The 17,265-nt window shown below is 39.4% G+C and overlaps 1 protein-coding gene across 1 annotated transcript in view; it reads right to left on the bottom strand.

Annotated features, from left to right (window-relative positions):
* LOC124166508 (protein zyg-11 homolog B-like) overlaps positions 1-4,607 on the bottom strand; it is a 33,210-nt gene extending 28,603 nt beyond the window's left edge. The window contains exons 1-4 of the mRNA XM_046544043.1: positions 4,461-4,607; positions 4,137-4,284; positions 3,540-3,919; positions 1,080-1,347 (exon numbers count right to left, since the gene is read on the bottom strand). Of these exons, the coding sequence (XP_046399999.1) occupies positions 1,080-1,347; positions 3,540-3,823 (552 nt within the window). The 5' untranslated portion in view covers positions 3,824-3,919; positions 4,137-4,284; positions 4,461-4,607. The remainder of the gene's footprint in view (positions 1-1,079; positions 1,348-3,539; positions 3,920-4,136; positions 4,285-4,460) is intronic.
* Positions 4,608-17,265: the final 12,658 nt, after the last annotated feature.

The raw sequence follows: 17,265 nt of genomic DNA, 5'->3' as shown, positions 1-17,265 counted from the left end.
TCCAAATGTCACCATTTAACGCAGTGTAATCCAATGTGGTTGCTAGAAGTATTGCCACAAATGTAACATTAAAGTTAAATGAGCTGTAAATAATTTTTTTTTTAATATTAAAAAGGAAAAGGGCTTGATATTTTGATGGAACATATCAAGCCTTTTAATTGATTAGGCAACTATTATTAGTGATAATTTCTAAAATTTCATCAACCAATAGTTGCTGAACCATCAAAGATCTTTCTATGCAACACTACTACCTACTTTTGAAAGACTTTTTTGAAAAATCAAAATTTATCATGAGAATAAGAGAAATATCAGCACAAAAAAATTTGTTGGTTCAATCTGCATAAAATTAGGGTGGACTTTTATTTTTTCCTCCTTGACTAAAATATTACCAAGAAAGAATACTTTAGAGACATTCACACACAAAAATCACTGCAAAAACAAGCTATACACACATCATGCATGAACTACAGACAAAAAGTCAATAACTTTAAATGTACACATCACATGAGCACATATTTCAATTAAAAAGGCTGTCATCTTCTGCTTGTCTTCATAACTTGAATACTAAATTAGTATCAAGCAATAAAAGGTTAAAAATAATTTTATGAAACTAATCTCTGAATTCGATGAACCCATGATGTTAATTAAATAATAACTGATGAAGGACATAAGATGGTAACAAATAAAAAAATTGTGTGTAACAATTAGAGATTAAATAGCAGAATAAATACCTAAATACTAAAGCTCACTCCCTTGAAGAGCATGTCTTTTTCTTAATCAAAATCTTTAGTTTGCAAAGAACTAAAACCATAGTAGATGAGCCAAGCTAAGAATTTAATAAAAATAGAACAAACATTGGAGCACATCAAACTAACCTAACCTATCTCTAATCAATCAAGATCATGAATTTACATGCAAAATAACTAAAATTAAAATGAGTAGTCACACACCTAGTAGAGATGGTTTACAGCCATTTAAAGCACACAGTAGGGGCTCAGCCCCATTTTACCATTGGGGTATATGGCCTATAATGTGCACACCCAAGAAGAAGGCAATAACACAGCAAAACTCATACCCACCTTGTGGTTTCGCAAGAAACGCAGGCCTCTAGCGGTGACACCTGGTGGGGCATTGCGCATCCGCACTGTGCGCAGCCTGGTCTGCCTCCCCGAGAAGAGAGAGAGCGTATCATCTGTAAGGTGGCCACGCTCGCACAGACCAGAGAGCAGTCGCTCCGATATCTCCGATGGCAGGAACGCTTCACGGTTGCGGAATACAAGGCGTGGGGTGCGGGTAGGTGGAGGGGGACGATGGGGAGTGGGTGGGGTGGAGAGCGCAGCAGCTCGCCTGAAATTTAGCACAAGAATAAATATAATAAAATATGAAGATGGAAATTAAACAAGATAAAATGGTGGATAGCAAATAATATATACATCACCTTAATCTTTAATATGAAAAATTTACATTAAAAGTAAATTTGGTTAACAGTTAGATTTTATGGAAGGGAAGACAATCCAAATTCTAACAAATAAATTTCCTGAGCATTAATTTCACTAAAGAAAGAAAAAACTAGAAGATATAATGATGATGAAAACATAAGAGTACAAAGGACCCAATAAATATCTCAACTGTATTCACCCCTATTCTAAAGATTGAGAAATCATGTTAAGGGATGAAACAAGAAAGGCAACGTCAAAACAGTAGGTACTTATCTGAATATAGTCCCCCTTTTCCTCCAAAAATGTATGTGGTAAAAGTAAAGGGAGGACTATATTCCTAAGCATTTTTTAACTTTTTTCCCAAAACTGAAACCTCAAAATTAGGGTGGGGAGGATTATATTCAGAGACATACAGTATGCTAGAAATTACATATAGAAGACAGAGTCATAACATGTATGTGGCTCGAAAGAATGCAAGCCAGCTGGGCAGCAAGATTGGTGTGGACAGTACACCATGGTTGGAAGGTATCTTAAGGAACTTGGGGATGGAGAGGGCCAGAGATGATCAATGGGGGTCTGAGTGGTAGGGGAACATATAGTCAAAAGGAATTTGAAATTAAATGCAACTAAATGCAGTCCTTGTTCACAGGGTTGAAGAATTAAAATTAAAGATGTTTTCCAAATACAATTTATGTACTTTCTTCTACTAATTTATGTATGTGACTAAATGGAAATGCTATGAAGTAAAAGCCAGATCCAGTACCACCATTTATTTATTAATATAGCACATGGGTGGGCATTACAATAGCAGTGAATATATGACCAGGAGAAAAGTCCTAGCAAAGGTCACATTGAGTTCCAAGGAAAGCCTGGCGACAGGATTCTTAAATAAGATGTATGATTAATCTAAACACTGGAAAAGAGAATGATAAAAGACTATTGTCATAAGATGAATAGAGACTAAGAAAGAAAGATTTATGTATTCAGTTACTTGGTACTTGAAATAATGATGAGGAAAAAAAGTAAACGATAAGGATTGAGAGGGGGGAATAAGGAGGCAAAGTGATGAAAAAAATTAAAATACAGTAACTTAAAAATTTTGATAGATTTTTAAAGATGCCAGAGCGAGGGTTCGACTCACAATGACCTATAGTCATTGTCAAGATACACAATGATAACTTTGATAATGAGTGGAGCAGAGTAGAAGCCTGGATCAGCACCATTAAAAATTCATGAAGTATTACTAACTTGGTTTATTTTCATTTTATCATTGACATGGGATTTCTAATAATTAGGCCCACCACTATCAAGTCCTATCAAGGAGGCAGAGGGTTTTAATGCAAAGTGGATGCCATTAACTGTGATGAAAGGAGTTGCACAACATAAGAACAGATGTAGTAAAAAAGCAGAGTTATTCATGATCAAATTTGCAAATGTCATGACAAAATTCCGAAGATTTCAGTGATATGCCATGGATTACTGAATTTAATAGGTGTGATGGAAAAAAATTTACCTAATGAAAAATTCCACATAATTATTTCAGAGTGGGATGAAGATAAACCTAGCAGCAACATGAGTAGAAAAAAGAAATAAAATCTGTTCAATAATGGCAATGGACAATATCACCTTCCTAAGAAAAGAATTTTCTGTGAACTTGGTATGTGCATACACGCCACTTTTACAATGCTTCCATTTTTATTATGATGGAAAACTATACAAAATATTGTCAGGTTTTTAAGTTTGTCAGTAACAGATCGCATTACAGTTTACCTCTGCCGTTACATTCTACAAATTATGAATGGGCTCAATAGTCGCAACAGTTAGGTTATTTTAAATTTCTTCTTCCAGCCAAGCTGATGGAATAATTGACCAGTTAAATAAACCTGAAGAGTATTTTAAGAGAAAAGGCATCATGTAAAAATAATCTATATCGTAAAATGATCCCAGTCAGATCTTGGAACCAGCAAAGAGACGAATTTAATGAAACAAAATAAAAGCATCTTATCTGGGCAAACTCTATTCCTGCATCACACTATTCCTTAAATAAAAATGCTGTTTTAGTATTTCAAACATGCAATCATATCATTAAAGAAATTTTACCTTGCTACACGGAGGGTTCCATATGCTGCTTCTGATGGAAATCCCATTCCAAGCCCGATTCTTGCAATTGCCGTCCCTGATTCCAGATTTTCACTCTCCTCTTTTTCCTGGTGACCGACACTGGAAGGTTTATCATCCCCCGAAGACCCTTCTGCTTCATTCTCCATGAGTTCAGAGGATGCTTCATTTTGATCATATTCGTAGGTTGTCTCGCAAACGGCTTCCAAGTTGTCGCAAATGAAATCCACACAAGCCTCTTGTAATGATACAGGAGAGTCGTACATGTCACTTGTTTGGTGTATCTTCCGTTGTGGTGGATGATGGCCGGTCTAAGAGAATAGTCTCACAGAAACGTAGTGAAACACACTGTCATAGTGACCCTGGAACGAAAATACTTCCATTAAATCCACGATGAAGCACCAAATTGCATATGCTAACAAAATGCTCATAGAGTAACAACAGCAGAGCCGATTTGGATCAGGTACACTAATTCACAGACCTACAAATCACAAGTTCGGGCAATTTCATCCGCCAACACTTTAAAACTACCCTAAAAGTATTCCAGAAACAGCTTTACTGCTAATTTCCTACACTTACCCGTTGAATTCCAGTAGACATATGTTCCTACAACGAATTAGCATTCAACATTAACACTGACGTTATCTCCTTCGCACAATATTTTCCATCAACAAAACAGGTAAGAAAACTATTTCAGCAGGTAGGCCCATTTCATGTCCATTTGTTTCTGTACAGATTAAGATAAGTAAGACCAGTGAAATTTTTAATATAAAAAGTGAAAGGCTTATTGAAATACACAATGTAGAACGGTTCGCAAAGACTAGTCGCCACCTCCACAGTAAAACATGAAACCATCCTCTAAAAACAATGCGTATATACTGCATTCTTTCAATTTCGGCTTACCGTAATAATAACCATGGGATCAGTTCTTCATTTAAGTATCAATATGATCTATATTATTCTACTAGCATAATCATCCACATAAATTTATCGAAATCACAGCGTCCACTTTAATTCCAAAGACTAGCAGAACACTTCTTAGCGAAGATGGAGACATCTACTGTTTCTTTTAATAATTTTAACAAACGGCATCGTAATTGATTGACATTGGCGCCAAAGGTTGAAATGATTCGCCTTGATAAAAAGAAATTCCTGTTCCGATATTTCAATACTTGAGGAATTAAACTTGTCGTTTTTCTAATACCCAAATATTCAGTACGGAGGAGATAATTATAAACGGAAGAAGCACAATTTTAATTTTGTAATATGACATTGAGGATTGGAAGTATGATGCATCGGAAATGTTTGCTGTAATAGGTATGTCGGGGATGTATCCCTAAGGTATATTTTATAAAGCTAAAATTATTAGAGCTATCATATAATTACCTTGATATTTTCGCTGATAGTGAAATTAGATTATTGGATGAAATTTTTTAAAGTTTCATCACACTTAGCGCAACGCTTTCTTACAAACCACCTCCTATGGCTGGCTCACTCGGTTTCCGCTGGTACCACCAGTTCAAGTAGAGCAATAGATTGGAGAATTGAGCGATCAATAAATGGAGAATGCGTTCGCTTTAACCAGCTCCACCACGGAGAAATGGAAATTAAAAATCCTAGGAAGAAATATGGAAGTGGAGCTTCTACGAGCACATTAAAATAGTGAATATGGCAAGTATATGGGGATATGTCGACGATATAGGGGATAATAAGCCCGCTTAAGTTCAACAGATCGACCTACACCTCGCCGGTCAGGATATCGGCGATCGAATGGCTAAATGGGGGTATTCAGTGTGTAACTCGACGGCCGGGACATGATGCATTCGGCTGCCTAAGCGCGGCAGCGTGTAGAAGTTAGGAGACTTCAGAACAGCTGATCGCGTTGACGTCAGAGTTGAGAGGAGATCGGTACAGCGGCGAGGCTGTGTGCCCAGGAATGAGATCATGCTTCCTCTGGAAAAATCAACGAGAATAAAATGAAGGTGGAAGTCATAGCGTTATAGGGGCATAAGCAGATTGGTTAGCGGTACCGCTTGTGCAGACGTTAGTCAACGCAAAGCTATTCCTAACGTTCAGCAGGAGCGATACACCTGCACTTATGCAAGAAACTCCGTCATCGGACGGGGGACAACCGACTTTTCTCGTCACCGCCCGGCTGCTGTGGCGCGGCCGTTACGCGACAGCGCGGATTTCTCTTCGGACGAGGCATGCGGTAGGCGATGAGGCTGTGGTGGGAATAGGCCTTTTGCATCGACCGATGTGCGATGTCTTTACTAGCAGATAAGGGCGTGGTGTGATAGTGTTCTCCTCGCAAGTTTTCCACAAATATTTCTGCATTTCATATAGCCGAACAGGTGCCCTAAAATAACAAACAGTTCTCGATGTATACCCGATTACGTCCCCTGAATAGATTTCCTTCTATAAAATAACTGTCATCTTAGTGTCAGTTATCCATTAAATAAATTCAAGGAAAAAATAACAGTTAATTTCTGAAGCAGTGCACATTTCTCATACTCCAAACAAAAATGATGCAGTGCTCTGAGCTGGCGGCTGAGGACGCGAAGGGGTGGAGTATAGAGAAAATAGGATGTTTCTACCGTAAATCAACGTGCATTAGCCAACCTAATAGGAGCCTCGATATCCACCGTCGACACATCTATCGTGTGATAACCGTCACGAATTTATGTTCGAGACCTCCGCAATGTGTTAACGTGTCACTGCACGTGTGAATTTTTTTCTCAAGAATGCGACACTGATCAATTCGACGCCCATTTGTGGTTAAATATTTCACGTATCGGTAGCGGCACAGCATTTTCCTAGTTTTGATTTCTTTCTAGTTCTTGGCGGCGAGTGGGGAAATCGACCGCTAATGGAGGTAGGCACGTAGTCGTAAATGTATTTCGGAGGAAGGGGAGAGATCTCAATGGTGCACAGGCCACTGACGTGAGCGTGGAGAATGCATTATATATGTAATCATTGGCAGATCTATGGGGGCTGTATTTATTGTAGCCCCCCATTGAATATTCAATTTACACTAGATAGAATGGTAATTTTTATTTGGGCTCCCACTACTGCTGGGTGGTTACCCTACTTAGCCCCCCCTTGTCCCTATCCTGGATCCACCACTGTATGTAATGTATAGAGTAATGTATTAATCATAGTCGTGAACGTCACCACAGAAACAAATATATAAATTCCTTAAAAAAAGTTTTGATCGAAGTTATTATAATAAGTGATCGTTGTATCATGTTAGTATACGTTTATTCGTACAATATTTTTGGAAAACCTGACAAAATTTTGGGGCCTTAGGGATAAAGCTATAGCCTTATGCCCGGTCTGCGTGCACAGGGGTAGCTAGGAAAGTCCCGGGAGGAAGGCCGCGCAAAAGGTTTGTGGTTCCCCCGAGAAAAAATTGACCGATCAACAATTTATGATTTTCTCAAAATTTATCCCAGATATGAGAGTATTTAATTTCTTAGAGTTTTGAATTAAATAAAAAACTGGGATAGAAATGACCCCTATGGAAGTGGGAGAACACCCCAGACCTCGCAGAAGGAGGGTGGTCTCATGGCCCCTAGGCAAATTCCCACCTCCCCTATTTTTTCAATATTTTTCGTCCTATTTTTTTCTTCGGCAGCTTGCTTGCTTGGGAAGGGATGTATCTAATTGTAAAAATGACGCCATCAAAATGCGTGTTATAAATACATTTTGTACGTGATGTTCATTTAGATACCTCAGGGGCATTAACGATAAGATGTATTAGAGCACCACAAGGGAAGGGCACCTCTAGAAAATTTAACTAATTAAAATAACAAAATCAGCCTTTAGGGAGGAATCTGCCCATTGGCGTAGCCAGGAATTTCGTTCGAGGGGGTCCAAAACCAGGGGGGAAATTTTTCGAAAAACAGGGTGCTAGCTAGTAATGGGTATTAAGCTAATTGTAGCACTATTCATAATCGAAAAAACTTCATTCGTAAAAAAATTGTAAATCCAATTTTTCAATGTTTTGCTTTCTTTTATGATGGATAGTAATAGGGTGGTTTCCTATTATTTTTTTATGGCCTAAATCTAAAGATAATTACTCCTGGAGTACGTATTTCACGCTTTTAGATTTTTAAATGACGATATCCATTTTTCGCGATTAAATGAAAAGTGAACATTTTCAAGCGCGAGAAAACGCGGCGGCTAAGCATGAATGCCGGGAAAACTCCGTGTGACGTCGTTCTGCTTCCCGCTGCCCCAAGTGAGGTGACCTTGAGGCGAGGCTCTGAGCGCTGATACGACGCAGGATGCTAGCAGGTAGCAGAGTACCCTGCTAGCTGGTAGCGCTTGGCTTAAATAAGGATTAATAAAACCATATGAAACGAAGAAAACTTTCCGACCTTAGCCAGTTTTAATAGGTGATTATTAAGACATGTTTCCCTGAGCTCTGTGCCTCATGCATGCATTGGTAACCTCAGGCGATGTAAAACTCCTATCTACTCGTATAGAAACTAGGTCCCAGTTACGTCACGTAGAGTGGCATCGCATAGGCGCCAATCTGGCCTTTTTCAAATGAGGATAAAATTGACCCTTGCCATTCGTCTGAACCGGTATTTCTAAAACGAAATGATTTGTATATTATGATTACACTAATGGTGGGTAACGAATCGTAATCAATTCCTTTCGTTTTCTTTGATGAAGGAAACTACCCTATCGTCTTTTTATATTTCGGGGGGTGGGGGGGGGGGTCCGGACCCCCCGGACGCCCCCCCCCCCCCCCCCCCCTAGGCTACTCCACGGTCTGCCCCTCCTCTGAACTCCATATAACCTCTAAAAAACGCAAAGGGATGACTCCCATATGATTTAGGTTGTGCTTTGAGAGTATACTCCCCCGGTTTCTGGTAAGTAGAGAATCGATTTATGCATAAATTATCAATGGGAGTGCTAATTTAAGGAAATGAACGGTACCTAGGTATATACCGTCACTCTTAATGGCATTTCTGCACAATGAAGATCCAGAGGAAGAAAAATACACAACTTTCTCATTTCTTTACATTCCTATTGACGACTATGGTTTCCCAGTGTAGAATTATTCTTAGGTGAAAAATTATCTCTACCAGGTTTTCAACCAGTTAGCGTAGGTATACATGGATAATTATGCGTATGATCTCGTATTTCCTGTCCCACTTCCCTAATATAACTACTGATCTGGAGTTTTCAAAGGCGATGTGGAGAGAAGAAAGCTGAAAATGCTATAGCTTTAGGAAATGAACGAGGAGAGGGCAACAGAACAAACGACGAGGCCCGGGATAGGACACACTGGCGACGGCTGTGGTGCTTGAAACCTGTCAATTTACTCTAGACACGGAGAACATAATATTATAGCCACACTATATTTCAAGGTCCGATAGAAGCGATAAATTAAGAGAGATGTTTTGCCGAACGGATAGATATGGGAATTCGTTTTTCCCATGAACCATAGAGGAATTTAATAAATGCTAGTCCTAACTTCGTTAGAGCACTTCATTTTTACGTGTTAGCGGCTGGTGTCCTAACACCCCCTACCACACGCCTTTTTGGCGGTTTGCGGGGTATTATGTAGATGTAGAACCTTGGACCTTGGCCATACCAACAGTCCTAATGATTTTGGCACCGGTAATTTTGACCGGCAGGATTTTTCCCCTTTATTCAAGAGGTTTTGTTTTCATTATTTTATTACGTATTGTTTTCTATAAAAAACTTACAACTTTTATGATTGGTAATGGAACTAAGACAGCTATGCTCTGGCTTCCTAATGTTCCAAATTCAATGCTCAAGGCACCAAACTCTTTGCATATGTCGACCAGAATTCAATATAATATTCAGACCAGTTGAAGGGCATATTAGTGAAAACTTAAATACGTATACATATAAGATCAAAATAAAATAATTTATAGAGATTGTCGCTCCAAAATTCGTAAACCCGCAGTTAGAACACTTGTGTAGGAACAGATAAAAATTACTGGCTCTGTGGTTGAAGGAAGTAAGCTGCAGGCTTCGTTGATGGGAAGGAATTGATCGGTAGTAGTATAATAACTATGAATTCCAGCGAAAAAAAATAAATTCGCAGCCCTAATGCTCAATAAATTGAATATAGTGGAAACTTCAGCGAATTGATTTTCCAAATAGGCCAAAATGACGAGTTCTGGATTTCAGTACCAGGGCAGAACATTGCACGATGATTATACAAATGAAAACGTGAGGGCGGAAAGGAGGTGTGGTCTATGAAAACCAGGTGCGTGGGGGATGGTGTGGTGTTTTGGTGTGCCTCGCACCAAACCACCTTGCGGAGGGGGGGAATTGGAGGGCAGAAGGGTCGATGGGGGAATGGCCGATTGGATGGCGGAAATTCAGGGGGAAATATTTGTTCCTCTAATCCCTCCCAAACGTGAAGGAAGGATTGTCGTGGACGATGGATCAGTCTGGCCAATCCACATGGACTTATGAGGAAAAGGTACTTAGCCAAATGATGATTTACCGAGTGTTCGTCAGTCGGATTCAGTATCAAATTTGGGTGGAGGGGTCAAGACGCTGGTCCAGGGAGTATGGAAACCCCCCAAAGAGAAGGGCGATTTCCCCTGTAATTAAAAAAAACAACACTTTTTACGAATTTTTGAGCCTAATATTTCACTTTTATTCTTAAAAACAGATTAAACCGATCAATTAAAGAAACAATGGAGATGAAATAAATAGCCAACTTGAAGTTTACATTAATTATAAAATATCGTTTCATGCAAAAGAAAATGTGACTCCATACAAGAATACAAAAACTGAGAAACTAATAAAAATAAATTTTTTTTTAATAAAACTGGAGGGTTCGTGACCCCTATGAACCTCCCCTAAATACGCCACTGGTTAAAAATTTCTTATCATGTGGTGATCACGAGAAAAATTCTCTGATATTATTCTTCGGGAAATTATACAATTATCTTCACTTAAAAGTATTAGTGGGCATACCCTCTGTTAATTCCAATGCTCCCCAACAATCGTCAGGTCCCGCGGGTTCTCTCTGAACCCCGTTCATGGGTTCCTGTCCCTCCCGCCCGCATCCTTATCCTCAGCAGGCCTGTATAGGGAAACGTTAAAGATATATTGGGTTCATACTTTTGAAATAAACTGCGCTTCCGTTGATTGCGACAAAATACGGCACCTTTATTAGGTAAATCCCAATGGAATGCGCAGCATTATCCACGGAGAAAGCATTGCATTTTCCTGCTTTGTAGTTGAGAGCGGGAGTTTCCAAATAATACCCCCCGGGCCAGATGCGGCCTTGAGGGACTCTAATTCGGCCCATGGAGGCCTTTTTATGTTCGTTAAATTATCAGAAATTTACGTCTATCCTACCAAGATCAACCGCTGCTTACGTGAACGGATTAATGAAAACAATAGTTACATTACATGATTTTGTTCTTTCTCGGTTTATGAATTTGGTAAAATATTATCGGGGTTTCCACCGGGTGAGTTGCTTGCATGCCGACGTTTCGATGGCCTCCTCTGCCATCGTCCTTAGGGCTCGAGGGCTCGGTAATACTGCCTAGAGAACGACGGCAGCGGCAACCATTGAAAGGTCGGCATACAAGCAACTCACCCGGTGGAAAATTCGATAAGATTTCACCAATTGTTACGTTCTGATTATTTTTTTGGACCTCAGGTGTGCAGTCGGCCGCCTAGTTGCTGTTTGATAGTTAATGCAGACCTAGGGCTGAAAATTTTGGCGACCCCCTATTTAGAGAGGCGTGTTGTAACTTTGCGGCCAGATGCAAATTCTCCAATTTTAGTAACTGCAAATAGGTCCGTACGAATGATAACTTGGTTATATATGATCCCGTGCGCGAAGGAGCATCATTATGCTTATAGCACATATATTACACCACGAGCCTAGGAACCTAAGGAATCTAGTGACTTTGTGGGTAAAGCGATTCCATAGTAAAACTTAGACGCAAAAATTCTCGAGAGCGAGGTGGCCTAGACGAAATGCCCTCCACCCCACGTTGATTGAGAGACGTTCTTACAGCTGTAGCCTATAACTGAAGCGGTGAGCCCTACCCTCGTCAAAACAAACGACCCATCGGATGGTACAATATATTCAGTAACCCTCTTACTATAGACATGATTTTTAAAATGTATTCCTTTGGTGCAATGTACAAAACAAACCTGTCGAAGAGTGAAAACATCATCCCCGACTGTTCGATATAAGAGCCAAAGGATTTCATGAATTGAAGATCTGATTAAATCGAAACTTGAAGTTTGAACGTGGTGGAAGGGCTCCGTATTATCAAACAGACATTTTTTTACTTCCACAAAATATTTATAAAAAGTTCTATGACCGGTTTCGGCTATTACACCATTATCAACTACAGAAAATGCGGGCCTCGGTCAACAGGGTGGTTTCCTATTATTTTTTTATTGCCTAAATCGAAAGATTATTACTCCTGGAGTACGTATTTCACGCTTTTAGATATTTAAATGACGATATCTATTTTTTGCGATTGAATGAAAAGTGAAAATTTTCAAGTGCACGAAAACGCGACGGCTAAGTATGAATGCCGGGAAAACTCTGTGTGACGTCGTTCTGGTTCCCGCTGCCGCAAGTGAGGTGACCTTGAGGCGAGGCTTGAGCGCTGATACGACGCAGGTTGCTAGCAGGTAGCTGAGTACCCTGCTGGCAGGTAGCCATTGGCTTCAATATGGATTATTACTACCTTATCAAACGAAGGAAACTTTCCGACCTTAGACAATTTTAATAAGTGATTATTAAGAGATGTTTCCCTGAGGTCTGTGACTCATGCATGCATTGGTAACCTCAGACGGTGTAAAACTCCCATCCGCTCGTGTAGAAACTAGGTCCCTATGTCGTCACGTGGAGTGGAATCGCATGGGCGCCAATCTGGCCTTTTTCAAATGAGGTTAAAATTGACCATTGCCATTCGTCTAAACTGGGATTTCTAAAACCAAATAATTTCTATATTATGAAAACCCTAATGGTGGGTAACGAATAGCAATCAATGCATTTCGTTTTCTTTGATGAAGAAAACTACCCTATTGAAGATCTGATTAAATCGAAACTTGAAGTTTGAACGTGGTGGAAGGGCTACATATTATCAATGACAGACACTTTTTTACTTCCACAAAATATTTATAAAAATTTCTATGACCTGTTTCGGCTATTACACCATTATCAACTACAGAAAATGCGGGCCTCGGTCAATTTCTTGATATATATTACCTAGTAATGTAATGAATCGCCGGATTCGGTGGCGGAGTGGTAAAGTCGTCGCCTGACAAACCAAAGGTCGCGGGTTCCAGTCCCGCTAGGTAGGTTACCCTTATCCAGAGCAGTGGCGCAGCGACGGGGGGGGGGGTTCGGGTGTTAAACCCCCCCAGAGCTCAGAGAAATTTTAAAGTTTGTTCCTTTTTACTTAGTTGGATTTATATTACTAATAGAATACTGTAAGGATGAATAAAATATCCCTCAGAAAGCCGTAAAGCTCACCATTTTGAACGATTTATCTTAAAATTTCGCAATTTATTAATCTCGCACCTACCGCTTATCCTGGTGGGTATTCCATACCCCCACACACCCCGGTATTAGTTGCACCTAACCCCCCCCCCACCAGCCTTAATTCCTAGCTGCGCCCCTGATCCAGAGCATAGATGTTTGTACACGCTTGATTCTTAAATGTCATCAACCTCGATGTAAAGGCCGAACTGTGCTGTTTTCGGTGGTGTATGAAATAAATAAAAATAAATAAATTGATTAATATGGTGAGAAATTTGGTTCAATTTAACTTCAATGAAGTCATTTGTTCTATAACTTGCGTATATTATTATTTTATAGTTTGCGGTGTTTTGGGGAAGGTGGTAGGTAATAAATGTTTGATAATGATGATGCCTCGACTAGCTTGGGGAAATAATCCCCCCTCCCAGTAAATAGTGTTGCCGCGAGACTCGACACTTTCTCGTCTCGTCTTTCAAAATGGCATCGGTAAGTTATGTACGTAACAAGCAGCGTGCCGTCATTGAATTTCTCAATGCAGAGAAAGAAACTGCGGGAAATATTCACAAACGTTTGTGTTAAGTATATGGAGCATATCCTGTCAATAGGAGTACAGTTAGTTACTGGGCTCAGAACAAGAGCGTAACCAGAATCAAAACTAGGGGGGGGGGGGGGGGGGCAAGCCTTGGTTGTTCAAGTTGTAGGTAAGATTTAAGAATGGAAAAGGTGAATGAAATCAACATTTCAAGGAAACTGTAACAGCTCTTTATTCGTTTTGTTTTAATTAATCGCTTGAAAAATATTATTTTCCTAAAAGACATTTGCGATTTTTGCTTCCAAGGGAGCAGCTGCCCCCTCCTTCCCCTCGCTGGGTACGCCCATGGCTCAGAGAACGAGGACATCAGAAAGTGATTCGGTGGTGCACCACGATTTGCAGCAGCCAGGGGGACCATCCGCGGCTGTCACACGTCTGACATGTTGCAACGAGCTGATTGTGCCATTTGCGGATAAATACACATTAAGACTCGGCAGTTGACGCTAAATCGGTCAATCAGCAGAGGAAATTGTTGCTTCCAGCGACTTCGGCACCATACCAGTCCAGGAGATGTTTGGAGCACTTCGTAATTTATATTATTTTTCTGAGTTTTTTTTTAGTGCTTTACAAATATGCTATTTAGTTAGAGATATTATGAGAGAGTATACAAAGTTAATAATAGGGTAGTTTCCTTCATCAAAGAAAACGAAAGGCATTGATTGCGATTCGTTACCCACCATTAGTGTATTCATAATACACAAATTATTTGGTTTTTTAAATACCGGTTTAGACGAATGGCAAGGGTCAAATTTTATCCTCATTTGAAAAAGGCCAGATTGGCGCCCATGCGATTCCACTCCGCATGACGTCACAGGGACCTAGTTTCTACACGAGAGGATAGGAGTTATGCATCGTCTGAGGTTACCAATGCAAGCATGAGGCACAGAGCTCAGGGAAACATGTCTTAATAATCACCTATTAAAACTGGCTAATGTCGGAAAGTTTTCTTCGTTTGATAAGGTATTAATAAACCTTTTTTAAGCCAAGCGCTACCGTTCAGCAAGGTACTCAGCTATCCGCTAGCATCCTGCAACGTATCAGAGCTAAGCCTCGCCTCAAGGTCACCTCACCGGGCGGGAGGGGGAACCAGAAATACGACGTACGGAGATATTTCCCGACATTCATACTTAAGCGTCGCGTTTTCGCGCGCTTGAAAATTTTCACTTTTCATTTAATCGCGAAAAATAGATGTTGTCATTTAAAAATCTAAAAGCGCGAAATACGTACTCCAGGAGTAATAATCTTTCGATTAAGGCAATAAAAAAATAATAGGAAACCACCCTATTCTATTAGAGGTGCTATTTGCCTTCATCGGGAGGAGGAAAGGGACGGGCGAACGGACCCGCCAACTACCTGAGTCGGTCTCATATAGTTTTTCTGTCGGTCTTTTCCTCTCCTCCTTTGCTCGCGGCTCAGGAACTTCGCGGGCCCGAGTGCCAACTTAAAGTATGCACACTATAGCTCTCTGTCCTCCCTCTGATACCTCCTCGTGTCACATTACCTCGATCCCCAAGTGTGTTAGGTTCGCCTCGTTAATCCTAAGCGAAGACCCCATGTGCTTCGCATTTATTTATTTTTTCTTTCGTGAACAGAAAACAACGAATATAAGAGCCCTTCTAAACAATCAGCGTGTACTAGGGCCCCTTCGAGATATTCTCTTGATAGAGTTTCGAAACTTCGAGTTTCAGTCCACTTGATCCATTCATGCTTTCAGGCAGTGTGTTGTATATTATATTTATCCATTGTGTTCAGCGGACGATATACTTAAACAATAAATATTTATTCAAATCGTTTGAAAAATTGTCTAATAGTAACAAATTATTTTACGCAAGTTTACAAACATTTTCAACGATACTGATCATATATCATGAAAATTATATATTATTGAAAAATTGCGTGACAAAAAGGCGAAGTCCTTTTAATCTCATCCGGCCACTTGGATGGGATTTAATTAAATAATTGCCGCGTTTGAGAGGTTAAACGCTGACTATGTTTCCTTGTTCCCTGCAATAATTTACTTGGAAAATTTATCCAGCAAAAATTGGACTATTTTCTGAAATAGTAATTTTCAATACTTACTTCTACGACAAAAATATCTTGGATTATACTTGCATATGAGTAAAGTATCACCCAGTGGCACTTTCAATCCTGCTAATACTTTACACGCTAGGAGAAAATGATGGCGCTATTTCGAATGTCGCAGAGAATATCACCTCGGCAAAAGATGACTGATAATTGACATAACTATTTACCTCTTCCTGCATGATATTTCTTTTGAGGTTAGTGTGGGTATTTAGCATAATGTCGCTAAATTGAGTTGAGAGTTTTACAATAAAAAGGATAACGACAATTGCTTTCCTTTGACTTTAATTCCGTTCATTTGCCTTTATTTTGCTAACCAAAAATCCATTTAATCAAAAATTTCATTACTGGATCCTCTGACTGACATTTATTCATCAGCCACTCATTCTAGCTCCATTCATCATATTTTCTCCATAAACTCATGTTAGCGGCAGGTAACATTATTTCAGAAGCATGCAGCCCATTCCATAAGGGGACAAAAATTTCTCAAAAATCTTTTCGCAGACTAGAGAAAAATTCCTGAGGAAATTTCATTCGCTCTGACGGGGATTCGAACCTGGATCCCTCGATTTGCGGTCTATTTCTTTAGCTTAAATGGCTTAAGTCAAATAAAAAGCTTGTGTTATTTATACTTTTTTCAATCTGAAAATAATTTTAACTACGTTATTAAAGCAAAACATATCTCCTGTACTAATTACATTATCTTTTAGATTATTTTCTTAAACCTTCTCTGGATTTCTCTGCAATACATTTGTGTCTACATTCTCTTTTAAGAAATTTTTGTTTTATGTTTCTAATTATTTCATTGGGTATTAATAAAAATCAATGATTTTAACAGCAGTTTGTTGTAATTGGTGTTCATATCAATATATATTTAAAATTTATATGAATGGCTTTCCCATTTCGAGTGTACCGATTCAGCGATTCAGTGAACAAAGGAAATGGCTTTTTATGGAGCTAAATTTATTTTGAGGGAAGCGAGACGAGACGAGAGTCTCGGACGAGAATCGAGACGGAGACGAGACTGGTAGTGATGAGCGGAACTGTGATTTTCGGATCACTTCGTTACCTGTGACTGCTACTCATCAGTAACGGTGATTCTTAACTGTGATTGCGATCACCGAGGTGAATCACTCTTAAAAGTCATCAGTGATTTGTGCCGCTGCTATTCCTGCTACTTTGTCCAATTCCATGGAATGAGCTCTCCTCAATAGGAACAAATAAACTTATAGAAAATTGTAAAATTAGGCAAAATATTTTTTTGAGGGATTAGTTCTGATTCCGAGTTAATATTACAATAATTAAGTAAATTTGATGTGTTAAAAGAATTGATAAGGGAATTGATAAGGGTAATCATTATAAGGATAAGGGATAATCATTTTTATACATATTTATAATCAAACCATCATAATTCAAAGCTTTAGCTGTATATTTCGCACAGAATGTCTTATTTATCATAAATGATGAATAAGACATCCTTATTTTACTATTGGTAGCATCATGGTAGCTGCCGA

The sequence above is a fragment of the Ischnura elegans genome, chromosome 10, assembly GCF_921293095.1.
Source record: "Ischnura elegans chromosome 10, ioIscEleg1.1, whole genome shotgun sequence".
Lineage (NCBI taxonomy): Eukaryota > Metazoa > Arthropoda > Insecta > Odonata > Coenagrionidae > Ischnura > Ischnura elegans.
Note: the sequence above shows the minus strand (reverse complement) of the source record. Positions and strands in the feature narration are given on the sequence as shown.